General features: G+C 33.2%; 2 protein-coding genes across 2 annotated transcripts; both read right to left on the bottom strand.

Moving 5' to 3' along the window:
* Positions 1–3,222: 3,222 nt before the first annotated feature.
* On the bottom strand, positions 3,223–14,150 carry LOC115711084 (B3 domain-containing transcription factor VRN1-like). The gene is made up of 5 exons (XM_061104824.1): positions 13,775–14,150; positions 13,467–13,660; positions 13,098–13,374; positions 12,853–12,992; positions 3,223–3,480 (listed from the first exon to the last, which is right to left on the bottom strand). The coding sequence occupies exons 1-5, from the start codon at positions 14,148–14,150 to the stop codon at positions 3,223–3,225; spliced, it is 1,245 nt and encodes a 414-aa protein (XP_060960807.1).
* A 4,404-nt stretch (positions 14,151–18,554) lies between these two features.
* Positions 18,555–21,290, bottom strand: LOC133030763 (uncharacterized). Its single transcript, XM_061103616.1, has 3 exons — positions 21,118–21,290; positions 20,897–21,023; positions 18,555–20,753 (listed from the first exon to the last, which is right to left on the bottom strand). The coding sequence occupies exons 1-3, from the start codon at positions 21,288–21,290 to the stop codon at positions 20,223–20,225; spliced, it is 831 nt and encodes a 276-aa protein (XP_060959599.1). The 3' UTR covers positions 18,555–20,222.

Here is a 21,290-nt window from a genome sequence, read left to right as displayed (position 1 = left end):
TATGAATTTGTTTATATTTTTAGTACATTAAGAAACAACTATTATTATATTTTTAATTTCTACATCAAGTATTGGTATAATTATATATATATTTTAAAAAAGATAATAGTTGTTAATGGCTTTTTTAAATTGTTAACAACAATTTAGCAACGATATAAAAACATAAAAATAACTGGAAATCTACAGATTTTGACCACTGAGACTCAACGTACAAACAACTCAAAGCAACATGCTCAAAAAATAACATATTTACAACTTTAAAACAACCGATAAAACAACAAATAATGTTATTACTAAATTTATGTAATTTTTATTCATATTTACAATCTCTTCCTATCAATTTTCCACTTAATTCAAAATCAACATAATTTGTGTTCTCTTATTATTTTCCATGTCTTAATATAAGAGATAATATAAATTTTTGTTTTAACATGTAAAACTCTATTTTTTTACTTATTGAACAACTAGTGTAGTGTATAACAATTCATAACAACTATAGAACAACATAAAAACAACTTGATTTTATATAATATTTTAAAGTTGAAATAAGATGTTGCAAACAACTTTAATTGATTTATATGTTATGGTTAAGTTGTTTTTTAGTTGTTTTTGTATTGTTATTTAGTTGTTTTGCTCTGAGAAAAGAAGCCCTACATGTTAAAATCCACCTTGTCCGAATTCGCCACGTGGCAACGGCTGCTGTGTTCTGACGCTACAGTTTGTGAGCGTCAGACAACTCTGAAGGCTTTGTCCCTCACTCGCGTGTGAGTCTCACTCGCCCACATAGCCACATGTGTGTCACACTTCTCCTTGCGCATCTAGGGGAGTTTTTCTACCGTATTTTTGTAAATAAGAAACTTTGAAAATAGTATTTTTGAAATTAATAAAAAATATAAATGTTTATTTTTGCTTGTAATAGTATAAATGTTTATTTAAAGTAATATTAACCCAAAATAGAAAAAACCCCAAAACATTACACCAACTAAAAATCGAGAACTCTACGCATTATGTATGTGTGTGTCCCATCTTTAAATTTAGGCTAATTAGAATTTTTGCTCCTTGAACTTTGACATGTACCAAATCATCCTCCCTGAACTTTTAAGGTTGTTGAAAATGCCTCATGAACTATTGAGATTGTTAGATTTAATGATTTTTTTTCCAATTTTAGTAAAAAAGTCTAACGTGGATGAAAGTTCAGGGGGCATGATTTAGTACATGCCAAAATTCAAGGGCATGATTTGGTGGATATTAAAGTTCTGGGGAGCATGGTTTAGTACATAAACAATCACTGAAATAGTAAAATTGAATAAAATTAGACAAAAGTCCTTAAATCCAACAATCTCAATAGTTCAGGGAACATTTTTAACGACCTTAAAAGTTCAGGGAACATTTTTAACGACTTTAAAAGTTCAGGAAACATAATTTGGTACATGTCAAAATTCAGGGGGCAAAAATCCTAATTAACTTAAATTTAACTTTGAGTAATCACAACTCCACTCAACTAAAATTTACTAAGTAAAACTCTTACACCAAATACCCCATAAAATTTGCGTGCTATAACACATAGACCAACAATTTTTGTTTAGTAGATGTTTAGAATAAAATTATATACGCTAAGGAGTGTCTTAAATTTAAAATTATTTTATATTTTAAATTTAAAAAAGAAAAAAAATTATCTTTTAATAGAAAATTTTGTGGTTTTGGGAACAATTCATATACTCATCATTTACCTTTGGATTGAGCTTTTCGACACGACACGAACCACTACGAGCATAAGTGACACAAATACGACACACTATAAAAAATATGGACTTGTACCTGGTAGACACAAATAAATATGGGCTTAGATACAATACAAAAAATATGAGCTTAAACACAACATCACATGAAAGCACGAAAATGTCACACTTAAGCACAAAATGAAAAGCACGAATGAATCTATCAACCATTTTTTTTTTATTTGGTAATTCATCTATTTTTTATATTTTAAAATAAATTGTGTAAAATGTTTCAAAATTATATATATTTTCTAAAAGATTTAAATTGTTTATAATTTATTTTTTTAAAAAAAAAAAAAATCCTTATTCCCACATGCCTTTGTTGGCAGAAGTTAAGAAAAATCATTTGTTGAACAATCTATGTGCTTTAAAATTAGAAACTATTTTGAAAAATACATATAAATCACTAATTTTCTATAAATATGGGCCATGCTTGTTTATAACCAATTTTATAGAGGAAAATTTACAAAAATACTAAAATTTGAGTTAATTTTTAAAATACTGTCACACAGAATTTTTTTCAAAATTACTGTGTTTTTATAAAATAACAGTGGAACACAAAACAGAACAACTAAAAAAAACCGTGGAACAATTAAAAAATAACAGTAAAAGCTTAACACAGTACACAGTACACAGTATAAAACTTACACAATATTTTTGAAAAAGATTCCCCTATAGTAAAAAAGTTAAAAATTTCAGTATGTGGTATAAATAATCTTTTATAAATACGGTCGGGCCCATATTATAAACTATGAGTCTGGCACGGGCACGGATAATTCGTGTTTATAGGTCAGGTTGAACCTAACCTTTGATATATGGATCACGGCTACCATAACTCATTGTTAAACAATCGTGCCAAACTTACATAAAAGAAAAAAAAAATTACATTGTATACTCACTTTACTTTACATATTTTAATTTTTACTTTTATTTTTATATTTTTTAAGATATACACACTTTTATAAATGATGTCTCCATTATACCTCTTAAGTTAATAAAAATTATGTGCTAAACTTAAGTAAATGGTAAAAATATATTGAACAACCTATTTACAAAAGTTGATGCATTTTAATAAAATATAATATGAGATTATTTTTAATTTACGAATACAAAAAAAATAATATTCCTCAACATATCACTAAAAAAAGGCAAAATGTAAAGATCTACTTGTAAACTTTTGAAGGAAATTTAAGTGAACTTTTGTTTAGTTTAAGATGAGCACATATTAAAATTTCAATTAAAACCTATAAAAAACCATCTCATAATATTTCAAAAGACCTAATTCATAGAGAACCTATCATAAAAAATTTACTTCCAATATATAAAGAGCTACAAAACATACTTAAAAATTCATCCAAACTCTTTCAAAAATAACTTTTTAATAAAAACAAACACTCATAGTAGTTAGGTAGTTAGAGCATAGATGAATTAAAATAGATATTTACTAATTGCCAATACAATGAGAAATGATGGTAACTTCTAGCAAAGTATGATTGACTTGGTTGGTTATCAGTTTGAAGATTAAAGAATCTCCAGGAACCAATCTGTTGTCTTTAGCAAATGCAGGCCATCCACCACATAAAACCACTCCACCTCCACAATGTGCCAAGTTAACATCCCAACACTTCTTCCCCACCTTAAGTCTTACAGCTTTCGGTTTTTCCTTAAAAAACTGCCTTGAAAAACGGATCGGAATGCGCTGCTGAAAAATATTCATATGTGTAGTTTCACATTAATAATAGTGAAAACTTAATACTATATATAAGATCATAAGCTAGCTAGGTAGCTACTCCACTCATTGTCAATATCGGTTTTGAAATAAAACCTTATTATTCTTATCTTACCTTACATTTCAACCTATTCTACTTTCTCAACCATAATCACATACTAATAATATGAAAATATCAAAATTATTGTAAAGTCCTTTTTTGGCAAGTTAGTTGACAAAATAATTTTTCCATTTATGGTAAGATTGTTGTGCATTCATTTTCGATTTCTTACCTTTTAAATTCGGTGTTTAGTTGCCATTTTCCTTGTTTGGAAAGTTGCACTTTCAGCTGCACTTTCCTTTGTTGAAAACTTCTCAAAAGAGAATTCCTTCTCTTTTGGAAAGTTGTCTTTTTTAGGGAAACTTTATTTATTGCCTTTTCCTTATTGATTTCGATTGTATCTTGATACAATCAGAATATCTAATCTGTTTTTGGCAGGAATCAAGCATTGATAGAAGATCGGACCCGATTTTAGTAAGTTTCCCGTTTCTGGTCAGATCTGCTGCGTCAGCATCCGAATCTGATGTAGCAGATCGTGTTTCTTTTGGAAAGTTTTTGTACAGCTGCTAATTCGAACTTGTGGTTGCCTCTTTGGTTTCTATGGTCTATAAATAGAGCCTAGAGAGCAACCATTCGAATTACCTCTTCCATTATTCATTTTTTGCATTTATCTTTTGAGAGAAGAGAGTCTTTCTTTGTTGTGTGAGAGCCTAGTTGTTCATCTAGGTTCTAGTTGTTCTATTTCTGTTCTTACTCTATCCTAGAGGTTGTGAAGAACTACTTGACTGAACAAGAGATTGGTCTTCGGGAGAAGACTTGATAAAGCCTTACTTCGGGAGGAAGTAAGCACTTGGTCTTCGGGAGAAGACTTGTTGAAGCCTTACTTCGGGAGGAAGTAAGCACTCACACTTCAAAGACGAAGGGAGTTCGGGCTTGAAGGTGTTTCAAGAAGTCAGATTCATAAAGTGTATTACAAAGGATTGCGGCAATACTTTAGAGGGAGTCTAAACTTGTTTAAGTCAATTGTCTTTGTAATTTTGAGACTTTATTAATTGATTTCATTCTCTGGGCGTGGCCCCGTGGACTAGGAGTGTTCGGGAGAACACTGATACCACGTATAAATCTCTTGTGTCAAGTTATTTATTTTTCTGCAAATATTTTATATTCTGCCTGTTCTGTTTTGCTGTAGCAGAATTACTTTCTGCTGCTGCAAACGATTACAGTTTTTATATTTTCTTATATACAACTGACATTTGCAAAAACACGGTTTTTCAATTCGTATCAGAGCAAGACAATAAACTCTTAGTGTGGTCCTATAACGTTTTTGTGTTAAAATGTCATTTTTTGCAGAAGGAAGTTCTATTTCTAGACCACCGTTGCTTAATGACTCTAACTATCCTTATTGGAAAGTTAGAATGAGGGCCTTCATCAAATCTCAAGATGAGAAAGCTTGGAGAATGGTTCTTTCAGGTTGGTCTCTTCTAGTTGAGACAGATTCTTCAGGTAATACTACTATAAAATCTGAACTGGAATGGTCTATTGAAGATGATAAACTTTCTGCCTACAATAGCAAAGCCTTGCATGCTATCTTTAATGGTGTAGGTGAGGGTTACATTAAACTTATATCATCTTGTGTTTCTGCTAAGGAAGCTTGGGAGATCCTTCAAACTCAGTTTGAAGGAACTTCTGATGTGAAAAGATCTAGATTTATCATGCTTCAAACTAAATTTGATGAGCTTAGAATGTCTGATAATTAAACTTTAACTGAATTTTATGAAAAATTATCTGACATTGCTAATGAATATTTTGCTCTTGGAGAAAAGCTTGATGATTCTGTTCTTGTAAGAAAAATTGTTAGAGTACTTCCAGAAAGGTTTGATACTAAACTTTTGGCAATGGAGGAAGCTAAAGATTTTAGCACTATGAAGGTGGAAGAATTGATGAGTTCCTTAGGTACTTTTGAATTAAATCAACAGATTAAACAAAAGGACAAACCCAAATCCATTGCTGATAAAGGTAAAAGTATTGCTTTGAAAGTTGCTGATAATGAAAATTCTGATAGTGAATGTGATGATGAGATTGCTGTATTAACTAAGAATTTTCAGAAATATATGAAAAAGATGGGAAATAAAAAGAATATTTCGAAAGGTTCAAAAGGTAATACTTTTATTAAACCATATGTTTCTAACAAAAAGGGAATTCAGTGCAGGGAATGTGAAGGTTTTGGGCATATTCAAGCTGAGTGTGCAAACACTTTGAAAAAGAATAAGAAAAGTTTCAATGTCACTTGGAGTGATGATGAAACCGAAAGTGATGAAGATAATTCTGAAAATGTTGCCCTAACCTCTGTTATGTCTAATGTGTTGTGTGATTCACAGGTGAAAGCTAGATTGGTATGTCTGAATAATACCACCGAACAAGAGGAATCAGATTCAGATGAGTCTGAAATCTGTGAAGAGTCTCTTGCTGAATCATACAAAGTCATGTATGAAAAATGGATTCAGGTTGCTTCTGAAAATAGAGAGTTGAATAAATTGAATAAAAAATTGTCTCATCAAATTGAAATGTGTGAACTGAAAATAAAAGAGTATGAGACAAATGTTTGTGATAAAGATGAAAAAATCACTCTCTTAAAGAAGGAACTTGAAAATTTTAAGAAAAATATTCAAATGCTTAACCCTGGATCTTCTATTTTTGAAAAAGCACAGAATGCAGGTCAAAGAGGTTTCGCAGGCATTGGATCAAATGGAATGGAAAATTCTGGAGTCACAAAGTTTGTAAAATCTAGTGTTCCAACGAATCATTCTGAGGCTACAAAGTCTGCTGCAACAGTTTCACAGACTGTTGTAGCAAGAGCTGTTTCTGATGTCGCAAAATCTCTAGAATTTTCGAAAAGAGTAAGATCTCAGGTAAAAAGATTTGTTCCTACTTGTCATTTTTGTGGTAGAAAAAGACATATCAGATCTAAATGTTTCACGTTGAAAAATTTGTTTAAAACAAATTATTTTGGTAATTTGAATTTTTTTCAAAAGAAACATAGTGCTTTGAAACAAAAATGGATTGAAAAAGAAAAATGTCTAGTTGGTTTTTCTGATAAAAGTGCTGCTTCTCAAATGTGGTATTTTGACAGTGGTTGTTCTAGACATATGACAGGTGACAAGGATTTTTTAATGAATATCAAACCAATGCAATGTGGTGAGGTCACGTTTGGTAATGGCTTAGCTGGTAAAGTTGTTGGTATGGGAACTCTAAATTTTGAAGGTTTACCCAGACTGAAAAATGTGATGTTAGTTGAAGGACTAAGGGCTAATTTACTTAGCATTAGTCAAATTTGTGACCAAGGGTATACTGTTTCATTTGATAGTGATCATTGCTATGTTCTTAATGATGATAATGAATGTATCTTGCAAGGATTTCGATCCAATGATAACTGTTACACTCTAACCCCTGTGTTTACTTGTCATTCAGCTATCAACAACACCACAGATTTGTGGCATGCCAAGCTTGGGCATATTAATTATAAAAACCTGAAAAAATTGTCAAATGCAGGTATTGTTCGAGGACTTCCCAAGCTTGGTAAAGAAAGTGTTGGTAAGTGTGAACCGTGTCAACTTGGGAAGCAATTAAAAATCACTCACAAGCCTGTGTCTGATATCAATACCTCAAAAGTATTGGAATTGCTTCACATGGATCTTATGGGTCCAATCCAAGTTGAAAGTTTGAATGGTAAACGATATATCTTTGTGTGTGTTGATGATTTCTCTCGTTTTACTTGGGTAGATTTCTTAAGAGAAAAATCTGACACTTTTGATGCCTTTAAAACTCTTTGTTTGAGATTAAGAGTTGAGAAAGGTTGTAATATTGGGAAAATTGTTCGAATTCGAAGTGATCATGGTAAGGAGTTTGAAAATTCTGTGTATGATGATTTTTGCAAGTCTACAGGTATAACTCATGAATTTTCAGCTCCCAAAACTCCTCAACAAAATGGAGTTGTTGAGAGGAAGAATCGAACATTGCAGGAAATGGCAAGAGTGATGTTAAATAGCAAGAAGTTGACAAAGCGCTTATGGGCTGAAGCTATTAACACAGCTTGCTACATAATAAACAGAGTGTTTATTCGTCCAGGTACCTCAAAAACATCTTATGAAATCTGGAAATGTAAGCGCCCCAATGTAAGTCATTTTCATGTTTTTGGATGTGTGTGTTATGTCTATAGAGATCGTGAGCATATTGGTAAATTTGATGCTAAAAGTGATGTTGGTGTGTTTATTGGATATTCCTTAAACAGTAGAGCTTATCGTGTATATAACATGAGAACGCAAACTGTTTTGGAATCAGCTAATGTGGTTGTTGATGATTCTAAAGATTTCTCAGAATTTTCCACAGAAGCCAAGATAGATAGTCTCATGGATGCTCCTCCAGAAGCAGCAAAAGCAGATCCTGATGCAGCAGAACCCATTGCTGATGCTGCAAATGACGAATCTGCTGCTGCAACTGAGACTGAAGAACCAGAACCGTCTATCTTGACTCATCCAAACATCATCACTGATTCTATTCAGAAAGAACCAAGCACCAGAGTCAAATTGAATCATCCAAAAGATCTCATCCTTGGAAATCCTGAAGAAAGCATGGTAACTCGCAGAAGGTATGTTAATTTAATCAGCTTTCATTGTTTTGTTTCTCAATATGAACCGAACAATGTGAAGGAAGCCATGACCTTTGAGGAATGGCTCAATGCAATGCAAGATGAACTCAACCAATTTGTTCGCAACAAGGTATGGATTTTGGTCCGAAGACCAAAAGGTATAAATGTAATTGGAACAAAGTGGTTATTTAAAAATAAAAGTGATGAGTTCGGTACAATTGTGAGAAACAAGGCTCGTTTGGTGGCACAAGGGTACACACAAGTAGAAGGTATTGATTTTGATGAAACTTTTGCTCCTGTTGCAAGATTAGAATCAATTCGTTTACTTTTGTGTATTGCTTGTATTTTGAATATTAAATTATTTCAAATGGATGTGAAATCTGCCTTCCTAAATGGTATATTGAATGAGGAAGTTTATGTTGAGCAACCAAAAGGATTCGAAGATCCTCAATTTCCAGACCATGTATACAAGCTTGAAAAAGCTTTGTATGGTCTGAAACAAGCTCCTCGAGCTTGGTATGAAAGGTTGACTCAATTTTTACTTTCTCATGACTATCACAGAGGCAGTGTGGATAAAATTCTTTTCATTAAGCATATAAAATCTGATTTTATCATTGCTCAAATTTATGTTGATGATATAGTTTTTGGTTCTACATCTAACCATGAAGTGCAGGTATTTGTTGATCAAATGAAAAGTGAATTTGAAATGAGCATGGTTGGTGAGCTTAATTTCTTTTTGGGTCTTCAAGTGAGACAAATGGAAGGAGGTACATTTGTATCTCAAAGTAAGTATGCTAAGAACCTTGTCAAGAAATTTGGCCTTGAATCGGCTAAGCAGGTAAGTACTCCAATGAGCACCACACTGAAATTAACAAAAGATGAGAATGGAGTAAAGGTAGACACTACACTCTATCGTAGCATGATTGGAAGTCTTTTGTATTTAACTGCTAGTCGTCCTGATATCTGTTACAGTGTGGGAGTGTGTGCTAGATATCAAAGTAATCCTATGGAATCTCATGTATCAGCTGTAAAAAGGATTATTAGATATGTTAATAGCACCCCTGATTATGGAATTTGGTACTCAAAAGATACTAATTCAAATCTTGCTTGTTTTAGTGATGCAGATTGGGCAGGCAATGCTGATGATCGAAAGAGCACAAGTGGAGGGTGTTTCTTTCTTGGGAATAATCTAGTATCTTGGCATAGCAAGAAACAGAATTCCATCTCCTTGTCCACTGCCGAAGCTGAGTACATAGTTGCTGGCAGTTGTTGTACTCAACTATTGTGGTTGAAACAAGTGTTGATTGATTATGGGTTTGAATTAGGTGTTTTGACTATTTTTTGTGATAATACTAGTGCCAAAAATCCTGTTCAACATTCTAGAATAAAGCACATTGATATAAGACATCACTTTATCAGGGAACTTGTTGAAAATAAATCATTGCAATTAGAATATGTTGATACTGAAAAACAATTAGCTGATATTTTCACAAAGGCCCTAGATGCAAGTCGCTTTGACTCCCTCAGAAAGTCTTTGGGAGTTTGCATTGTTTAATTTTATCATGTTCATAATTTTTGTACAATAGTGTTATGTGATTCTTCTCTAGCTTTTAATCTCCTATCATTGTATTTTGACAATCATGTTTATGCTTTTGGATTATAATCAGTTAGGATCTCATTCTTATCATACTTTGTGATGTTGTGTTAAAAGGTTCATGTTACTCTTTATTTGTGTCTAGGATTAAATAATGTACTTATACAGAGTTGAGCAATTTTTGTTTCAGTCTTGTCAGGCCCCTTGCTGGAATAGAGCTACCCATACTGAGGTGTGAAAGCCATCTGTTGAGTAAGCTGGAACATTGTAATTAGCAACTATGATGAGGATGCACTACCATAGAAAAGGGCTACCTTCAGTATGGTGTGAAAGCATCCAGTTGCGGGATCAAATTGAAAAAGGCGAAAATGAAAAATCTTGCCAAGGACAATGATCCTATTTTCACTGCACACACTTATGTCTGACAAGTGTGTTCAAATTTGTAAGTCTCCTCTATTAAAATTAAATTGATAATCCTGGTTAACAATTTTTAGTAACATGCATATCTTTTTCCTCACCATCAATTAAGTATGATTTGTCCCTGACATACTGATTAGTTATTTTCTTTAAAAGCATAACATGTATTTTATTTTGTCAATTGTCAATGATATTTGATTTCTTTGCTTGATTCGAATCACATATATTTATTGTACACATTGCATTTTATTTTCGGGTTCAATTTATAAAAAATAAAAAAAAATAATATAAAAAAGAGAGGGAGGCGTGTGACTTGCTTCATGGGTTTAGGAAATCTTGTGCTTAAATGGTAAGTATCATCATTCATTCTTCCTTGATTTATTTTTGATATGTTTCCATTTAAAGATTGATCTTTTATATGGTAATGTGTCTTTAATCTTGAAAGATTGACTTATTTTTGAAAATATTGTTGGTAATTCTAGTTTCCTTTTATTTTTTTTAAAAAAAAAGGAAAGGAGTTGCAAGAGAATGAGCGGTTTCCTTTTGTGTTCTTGGGCTGGTAGTTTCTCTTTTTAAGTTGGTTTCCTCTTTTAATCCTCTCTCACATGATTATAGAAACCAACTTCCTTTGTTTTTTATAACCTAGCTACCCGATCTCTATTTTTTGTGTTCTTGCTTCTTTGTTTCTCATTCTTACTTTCAGAAATTCATTGCTACAACTAAGAACCTCGGGCATCCAAGGAAAATGGAGGAATTCGAACAAGCCCCCTCAAATGCTCTTCTTGCTGCTCCAATCGTCTTGCTGCCATGGAGGAGGTTCAGCAAGAGATGTCCAAGCAGCTGTCCTCATTGATCAAGCTTTATGGGGCATAAGTTTTCTTTCTTTTTGTTTTTGTTGGACATATTTCTAAATTTTCATCTCTTTTTGTCTTTGGCCCTTTTAGATAAACAAAAAGGGGGAGTAATTGTATACTCAACTGTCTAGGGGGAGTTGAGGTTTGTGTTTGTGTTTGTGTTTGTGTTCGTCTTTGGTCAAAGTTATCTTTTTATTTTAGTTTAATGTTGTGCTTCTCAGGGGGAGTTTTTATGTTTGTTTCGCTAACTTTGTTTTGTAGGTGTTTGTTAATTAATAATATTTTGATTATCTAAAGTGCCAAAGGGGGAGATTGTTAGGTCTTTTTTTTGGCAATTTAGTTGTCAAAATATTTTTTAATTAATGTGCATTTTATTGAGCATTCAATTTGTTTTTATCAACTCTAGACCTTTTTTCCAGGGGGAGTTGTGGTTGGTTAGTACTTGTGAACATATCTTTTAAAGTTAGCTTGTTTTTGGTTTCTTTGTGATATTCGATTGTGTTACTCAGGGGGAGTAGTATCTTTTGCTCTTGCTAACTTTGCCTTGCAGGTACTTTATGTTAAAAATTATTTTGTTCATCTAAAGTGCCAAAGGGGGAGATTGTAAAGTCCTTTTTTGGCAAGTTAGTTGACAAAATAATTTTTCCATTTATGGTAAGATTGTTGTGCATTCATTTTCGATTTCTTACCTTTTAAATTCGATGTTTAGTTGCCATTTTCCTTGTTTGGAAATTTTCACTTTCAGCTGCACTTTCCTTTGTTGAAAACTTCTCAAAAGAGAAGGAATTCTCTTTTGGAAAGTTGTCTTTTTTAGGGAAACTTTGTTTATTACCTTTTCCTTATTGATTTCGATTGTATCTTGATACAATCAGAATATCTAATCTGTTTTTGGCAGGAATCAAGCATTGATAGAAGATCGGACCCGATTTTAGTAAGTTTCCCGTTTCTGGTAAGATCTGCTGCGTCAGCATCCGAATCTGATGTAGCAGATCGTGTTTCTTTTGGAAAGTTTTTGTACAGCTGCTAATTCGAACTTGTGGTTGCCTCTTTGGTTTCTATGGTCTATAAATAGAGCCTAGAGAGCAACCATTCGAATTACCTCTTCCATTATTCATTTTTTGCATTTATCTTTTGAGAGAAGAGAGTCTTTCTTTGTTGTGTGAGAGCCTAGTTGTTCATCTAGGTTCTAGTTGTTCTATTTCTGTTCTTACTCTATCCTAGAGGTTGTGAAGAACTACTTGACTGAACAAGAGATTGGTCTTCGGGAGAAGACTTGATAAAGCCTTACTTCGGGAGGAAGTAAGCACTTGGTCTTCGGGAGAAGACTTGTTGAAGCCTTACTTCGAGAGGAAGTAAGCACTCACACTTCAAAGACGAAGGGAGTTTGGGCTTGAAGGTGTTTCAAGAAGTCAGATTCATAAAGTGGATTACAAAGGATTGCGGCAATACTTTAGAGGGAGTCTAAACTTGTTTAAGTCAATTGTCTTTGTAATTTTGAGATTTTATTAATTGATTTCATTCTCTGGGCGTGGCCCCGTGGACTAGGAGTGTTCGGGAGAACACTGATACCACGTATAAATCTCTTGTGTCAAGTTATTTATTTTTCTGCAAATATTTTATATTCTGCCTGTTCTGTTTTGCTGTAGCAGAATTACTTTCTGCTGCTGCAAACGATTACAGTTTTTATATTTTCTTATATACAACTGACATTTGCAAAAACACGGTTTTTCAATTATAATGAGTATGTAGAATCCCATTTGCATAAAATGATTAATTAATCTGTACGAAACCATACCTGCACCCGAGAACCTGACACCGCCAATTTCAATCGGAAACTGGGATTAGACTGTTTAATCTCTCCTCCAAACAATTTGTCATCCTCAAAAGCAGTGCCATTAATAACCTTGCTGCTAGTCCCAAACTTCATAGTATTGTCTTTAACATATGAACAAAGTTGTATTAGCATACTAAATTCAAGAACACTTAAAATGTAAATAATTTTGAACCTTTATTCACCTTATTGTTAATTAAGTTACTAACCTTCAGAATTTGCTCGATTAATGGTAACTTGGAACTTCATTTCATTTTTATCAATAAGTTCAAATATACAAACATCTCCCACTTTCAAATGATTTTCATCAACAAATCTCTGCCAATCCTTTTTTCGAAATGCAGCCCTTCGAAATAGGCAAGTACTTCTAAGACGCACATAAAGTCTTACAGGCCAAATCTTATTTTGATCATGAGGAACATGTAGAGTAATATAATGACAAGAGTTTTCATTCATATTCTGTCTCCAAAAATTTTTTGGTAAGGCCTAAAATCATTAAAACAAGTAAGAAATTAGTATAACTGTATAAATAAAGACAAAATAATGACCCCTTTATCCAATTTACAAAGAAAACTTACCATGTCATATTGAATATGTAAATGCCTTTTTTGTATGACAGACTTGAAAAATGGATTTTGGGATGCCAAGTTTTCATTCCTAGATAAATCTTTCTCTTTTTCTTTCTCTTTTATAGTCATTAAAGTCTTAATGCTAGGAACAACAAAATGTTCACCTAATCCATCACCCCATTTAGCACAAGCCTTAAACCTCCCTGTAAATTTATGCAAAATCACAATGTCAATAAAACACTAACATAAACATGTAATATACAATACAAAACAATTTAACCAAACCTTTTTTCTTTGGAGAAGGAAATGGTGCTGACTGACTGTTGAAGATAATTTCATCACAATGAAGATCTTGGTTTTTTTTTCACCCTTCTCAGGTAGGGGCATTAGTAGCTTATCGAAATCGGGATTTATCTTATCAAAATGTTTGGAATCATTAACAGGGTAATCTATTTCTGATCCATTTTCATTAACTATGACTACATAAAATCTAGATTGGCCTTCATATCTAAAATACAATGTATATCCACATTTTATGGAGTGATGCCTTGCAAATTCTGGCCAACCTTCACCCAACCATAGATGATCATCATCATCAAATTTGGTCAATTTAACTTCCCATGCTCCACCACTAGGAACTTTTAGGACAATTGGGTTTGATGTATCAATAGTACTAGTCCCATATTTCAGCATAGACTCACTTGAAATTTTCTAGAAATTAAGCATGCATGGAAGAAAGAAAATGCCAAAAGTTAGTGTAATTATATATCATCAAGCCTAAAAATTAAAATAACTAAAAAGGAAAGCTTACAAGCTTATTGTCAAATAGATCATCTTGTAAGAGTATCCTACGAAAGTGAGGTGTAACAGGAGAAAAATTGGTAGACATTGTTGATTGTTGAATTAAAGAAAAAAACACTTCTTTACCTTAACCTGCCATACATTATGTTTAAAATAAGGGGTTTATTCCTTCAATAAAGTTCACAATATATTCTTTGGAAAATTCCCAACATTTCCATTGATTCATTGATTTCTTGTTTGAAACGGGTAAAGTTTATTAATTAGTTGAGAATTATTATTAGTGTTATGAGAATAGAAATTTAAGGGCTTTGACACTTTCCAAAGACCAACACAATAGGTCTCAAAACACAAACATTAATCACATGCACAACACAAAAACATAAGATAAGTCTTTTACGGCTCAATCTGAGTGAATCTGTCTAAAACTTCTGGTTCTACCAAGATAAAATAAGGTAAGTTATGAAAGAACAAACAAACCTTTTGGGGTTGTGGATTTGTAGAAACTTCTTCATAAACACATGCCTTCCAAGTACTCTTTCTTCTCTAGCTAAAGAAGTGAGCATTTATTTATGAAAAGAGAAAATATTGTAATGACTTCTAATAGAAGTAAAGAAACTGACACACGATTAGACATCTCATATTAATTTTAAAATATGTATATGTTTAGAAGGTTAATATAGAAAATTTGGTTAAATTGAGTGTTTTCCATACAATTTTTTAGGGAAACTTACAAAAATATTGAAATTTTAGTTAACTTTTACAAAAATACTGTCACACGGAAATTTTTTCAAAAATACTGTGTTTTTATAAAACACCAGTAAAACACAAAGCAGTATAACTCAAAACAACAGTAGAACACTAGTAAAACACCAGTAGAACACCAGTGAAACTTAACACAGTATACTGCAGTATGAAACTTATAAAAAAACACAGTAAAAAAGTAAAAAAATACCGCTGACAGTATTTTTGTAAAAAAAATGGCAAAAGTTAATATACCATGTAAATTTCCCATTTTTTATTCCATACCAAATATAGAAATTTATTATTTTTTATTTTCTACTTTTTTTTCCTTACATGTTTTTTTTTTTTTTTTTTTTTGTTGAAATCCAACTTCAAAACACAGCCTAACAAAATAAAAATAAATATACGAGTGAAAAGTTAATTAAGCTTTTATCAAGTCATTGCAATGTATTACCATTGTTTGTAACATCATTTTGGCATCATTATTAAGTTTTCATGGTATGGTATCACAAATGTATCATATTATTAGGGAAATTTACATGGTATACTAACTTTTGCCATTTTTTTACAAAAATACTGCCAGGCGGTATTTTTTACTCTTTTACTGTGTTTTTTTATAAGTTTCATACTGCAGTATACTGTGTTAAGTTTTCACTGGTGTTTTACTAGTGTTCTACTATTGTTTTGAGTTGTTCGGCTTTGTGTTTTACTGGTATTTTATAAAAACACAGTATTTTTGAAAAAATTTCCGTGTGACAGTATTTTTGTAAAAGTTAACCCAAATTCCAGTATTTTTTGTAAATTTCCCTATTATTAAGCATAATTTTTAGGGAAAAAAATCGGAATATTCTAAAAAGGGAAAAATATTACAACAATACTGTGGGCCGGCTCAATGAACATTTGTACAGCCCAAAGTGAAAATATTACAAAAATACCACTTGCCCTTACCTTCAGCCGCACGTCACAAACGGAGAGGATGAATGAAGCTCCATCGATGCAGTCGGCCACGCAACCAGAATGAAACCAGATCGAACGTAAAACAACTGTAAATCCCGTCGAATTTCAATAGGAAACGAACAAATCCAACGATCTAAACAGAAATTTTAAAAAAAAAAAAAAGAGCAGGACAACCGTGGAGAAACTGAATTTCAACATTTGATTTCGGTTTTTATAGTGCAATATCACTCAAACGAGCGTCGAAAATTCAGATTGAAGCAATGTAAATCTGTATTGAACAGATCTGGAGCTCCCCCTCAAATCCAAAAAAAAAAGGTATGAACTGAAATTTTTTTTCAACAATGATACACGGCATTTTTAGTTGCATTCTGGTTGATTCACTGGTGTGCAACAGGAAATTCATATGGTAAAACCAATAAACAAGAACTGATTCTGATTAAGGAACCAAGGGATACTAATAACGTATTTTATTTTTTTTTTGCGTTGGCTTACAGTTGCATTATCGTTTGAAAATGGTTTAGAAATCATGAAGAAGTGTCAAATGACAAGTACCAAGAGCTAGCATATATACAAGGTAAGATTTATGTTAATGGTAGCAAATTAGTTTTATAATAGTTGTAAATCGATCTGATTCGAATAAACATGATGAAAAATGACAATGAGTAAGAACTATGTAATTTTGGGGATAGAATTGTGGTTTTTAAGTTGGTTTACAGTTGCATAATCATTTAATAATAGTTTCATTACGTTTTTTTGCAGGAATTTATTGTGGAAAAGATAGAGGACAGAACAGTTTGAGAAATGGTTAGTTTCCCAAAATTTAAATGAAGTTTCTTAATAGTTTCATTCTCGTTTCTTTGTAGTTTATTAACAACCAAAAAATGGCAAAATCAGGAATCAGGACAGGAAATACAATGCTTGAACAAAGGAACAGAGATAGAAGTAAGTTTGTACTCTATTTCATAACAGAATCAAACCAGTTTTAAAATTCGTTGCCTCGGACTAATAACCATTGCAAAAACACAGGAAAGGAAAGAGATTCCATTCCTAGTCTTCTACAATGGACAATTCGATGATCGAATGAATTATGAAAATTATGAAGCCAGTGGACACTACATTTCTGCCAATTGTAACTATGAAGATTTGCAACAGAAACTCAAAGATGCCCTGGAGTGCAACCAAGAAAAAACTGTTTTGCAACTGAAATATCAAGTGAAGGAAGGATACCAACCATTGAGGATAAAGGATGATCAAAGCCTGCATTTCTACATACAACTCAAACTGAAAGACCCCGACTTCACAACATACCCAATGTGTGTGAATGTCATCAACAACCCAACAACAACCATCGATGCATCATTCTTTGGAAATGACAATTCATTAATTACACATACAAGCGCCTTACAACCAATCGAATACAATGCAGCAACAACAGAAGACTCAACAAATCAACAACATATAATTGAAGCTACAGTACCGGAATTTGGGGGAGAAAGTTTTGACTTCATGGACTATGCAAAACTTGTGGCAGAGGAAATGGTTGAGCAACTGGAAAACAACAGAAAAAAGGAACCAGAAATCACAGATTATGACGAACTACTAATCACAGATCCGCATCATCCTGAAATAGAAGAAACACAAATATACAAAGACAAAGAAACACTGCAGAGTGTGCTTGGTTTCTATGCAATTAGGAACAACTTCCAATTCAGAGTTAAAAAATCATGTGCAAGAACATACAAGATTTGTTGTTTGGATCCAAAATGCAAGTGGGCACTAACAGCATCCAGAAACGGGCCAACAAAGTCATTCATCATTCGAAAGTACGACAGAAAGATGATACACACTTGTGATCTAAACATCAGATTTGCAGACAAGAGACAAGCTACAACGAAATTGATTGGAAACTACATCAAGCCACGGTTCACCAACATAAAAACAACTCAAACGCCACAAGACATCAGAGGAGAAATGAAACACAAGTATGGGGTGAGAATGAACTACATGAAAGCATGGAGAAGCAAAGAGCACGCGCAAGAAGAATTACGAGGAAAAGCCAACGAATCATACAGGTTGCTGCCCGGTTTTTTGCACATGTTGCAAAAAATTAATCCCGAAACAATAGTGCACATGGAAACAGAGGATGACAACAGCTTCAAGTACTTGTTTGTCGCACTGGATGCATCAATAAAAGGATGGAAGAAATGCAAACCTATAATAGTTGTTGACGGAACTTTCCTTAAATCAACATATGGAGGTACATTGCTCTCTGCTTGTACACAGGATGCAAATGGGCACATTTTTCCACTAGCTTTTTCTGTTGTGGATTCAGAAAACAACAACTCATGGCAATGGTTTTTCACAAAAGTGAGAGAAACATATGGGATTAGAGAGGAACAGTGCTTGATCTCAGATAGACATGAGAGCATAAGTAAGGCAGCTTGTCAAGTATTTCCAGAAATCACACATTGTTATTGTGTATACCACCTCTTAAGCAACCTAAAAGCAACCTTCAAGAAGAATGCAAGCAAGCTGGATAAACCATTCTTCGCTGCAGCCAGAGCATACACAGAGAGGAAATTTGAATACCATATGAGCGAGTTGGACAGCTTAGACATCCATGTAAGACCATATTTACAACAAGTTGGATACCACAAATGGTCAAGATACCACTGCAAAAACAACAGGTATTCAACTATGACTTCAAACATTGCTGAATCTCTAAATGCAGCAAACTTGGCAGCTAGAGAGCTACCAATCACAACACTGATGGAGTCATTGAGAGCATTGATTCAACAATGGACATACACAAACAGGAAAAAAGCACAGAAAACAACAACATTTTTAACACCTACAGCAGAGAAGAAATTAGTTGATAACTTTGTGGACTCATTGACAGAAAGTGTAATGAAATGTTTAATATTTTAGTTGCATTATAGTTTCTTAATAGTTTGTTTGTCGTTGTTATACATATTAACAGTTTTACACTTAATCCGCAGGTAAAACCAATAAACGAGACCATGTTCGAAGTCATTGAACTAACCAGATCATGGGTCATCAACCTCAAGGAGAAAACATGCAGTTGCAACAGATTCCAACTTGATGAGTTACCGTGTGCTCATGCGCTTGCTGTTATAAAAGAGATGAACTTGAATGTTTACAACTACTGTTCGGGTTATTACACCACGCGAACATGGCTTGAAACATACAGCGGCTCAACATATCCGGTACACAATCACACAACTTGGGATGTGCCACAAAACATAAAAGATATCATTGTTCTGCCACCAAACCAAAAAATAAGATCTGGAAGACCAAGGAAACGAAGGTTTTTATCTGAATGGGATACAAAAAAACATAACAGGTGCAGCAAATGTGAACAACACGAACACAATCGAAAGACATGCAACAATCAAGCAATAAAATAGATACATATGAAATATTTGAATTGTTTAATTTTGTGTGCAAATTCAAACAGGTTGATCTGTGATGTTCTAAATACATGGGATTTCATTTTTATGAAATTTGAAATAGATTTTTAATAGTTTCAAAATCGTTTTGTTACAGTTGCGACCCTTTGTAAAATATTAAGTACCGGAATGACTTCTTCTTTACAGTTTTAAAGGCAGTCAGTCAATAATTGATAAAACATAACTTGAATAAAGGGAAAAGGATTAATGGAATACGAAGAATAAAAATACATTCATAGCACAATTTAGGAAAAATAAAAACATAGTTTGTATTCAGTTGGTTAATAGTTTCTCCATAGTTGTGCGACCGTATATAAGAACTTGAACAATTAAAAAAAAAACAAACAACTTTGGGACATACAAACCTATACAATAAAGATATTATAAGGAGTAAATGTCAAATATCCTAAAAGTTTTAAACCAGGTACATAGTATAAAATCAAATATAATACCTACATTGAAACAACAACACTAAAAATTGTCTGGTAATAGATTCAACAAATAACAGAAAAGAGCCACCAAATTAAAAGATCCTATTTCTTCAATTTAGATGCCTTAGAAGACTTGCTTTGCTTCTCATCCTCGCTGTCAATGCTTTCGTCAATTTTCCTTTGGCCGTACGAGAAGAAAAGTGAAGCAAGTCGGGTACGATAAACTTCGATGTCAAAGTCTGCAGGGACATCCTTTCCGTGGATAAAGAATTCAGCAAAGGCAGCAACATATGCCCCGCAATCACTATAAAAAACAGAAAGAAAAAGTAAACAGTTTAGAAACTAAAAAACAACATAAAAGAAACTTAAAAGAAACACTCACTTCTTCGTCGAGACGCAAGACCACTAAGCTCCACGATTCTGAATGGAGCTGTAGGGTCAGAAACTGAGGCAGGAGCTTGTGCTCTATTCTTCCAGAACCCAAGTAAATCGAAAAACAAAGGCAGCAACACGGAATAAGCCTTCATCGCATTCCTAGCTGCGGCATTCATCTTCGCGGTCCTCAAAGAATTGTACAGAAACAACGTCCCTTCGTTCAAGTCAAGACGCCCAAAAACCCAATGACTTTCCCTTCTTAAATTGATGATGAATAGCACATGATCGGCTTCATACCAAGGCTTGGAACAGGGAATGCGCATACCTCGGATGTAATGCGCTATTGGGTGGGCAGCGTGAATGTGTGACATCTTAGTCTTCATTGACTTGGCCTTGTTATATTTGTGGTACAATGCTTGGATGGAATCATCAAACAGACAATCAGTAGTTGCGAAATTCAACGTCACAGCGGAAGAATATTTACCTTTTTTCCGAAGGTAATAGAATATGGTGTTCATATGCTGAGAAAAAAAACAACACAGAAACACAAATGAAAAGGTTGAACAACTGTAAAAAAACTGAAATGCAGTATCAAAACTAAAAAATATTTATAAAGCAACTGAAAATAAACTATCATAACTACAATATAAATTGGAAACTTTACCGAGTCGTTCATAAACATGTCGCATGTGGCCAAATGATAAAACCAAGTTTTATCCTCAACATAATCAACACCTAGCCTAAAACCCGGGGTAAATTTCTTTGCGCCGTCTTCATAACAATTATAATGCCTACAACAACAAAAAAACAGCAAAAAAATAGCATTAAAACAGGAATAAAACTGAAAAAAAAAAAAACAAAAACAGATTTAATAAAAACAGTCACCTAGGATGTTTAAGCAATCCTTCACCAATCCAAGCGTCAAATTTTGCCTCAATCTCGGTAGATACGGGATCAGCAAAAGCATCATTAAGAGCATAAAGGCCCTTCACATAAGTCACCATTTTGAAATCCCTATCATCCCCAGCTGATTGAGAACCTGAGGACATAAGCTCCAT

Source organism: Cannabis sativa, chromosome 9 (assembly GCF_029168945.1).
Source record: "Cannabis sativa cultivar Pink pepper isolate KNU-18-1 chromosome 9, ASM2916894v1, whole genome shotgun sequence".
NCBI classification, from domain to species: Eukaryota; Viridiplantae; Streptophyta; class Magnoliopsida; order Rosales; family Cannabaceae; genus Cannabis; species Cannabis sativa.
The sequence above is the reverse complement of the archived record's forward strand: the minus strand, read 5'-3'. Positions and strand labels throughout refer to the sequence as shown.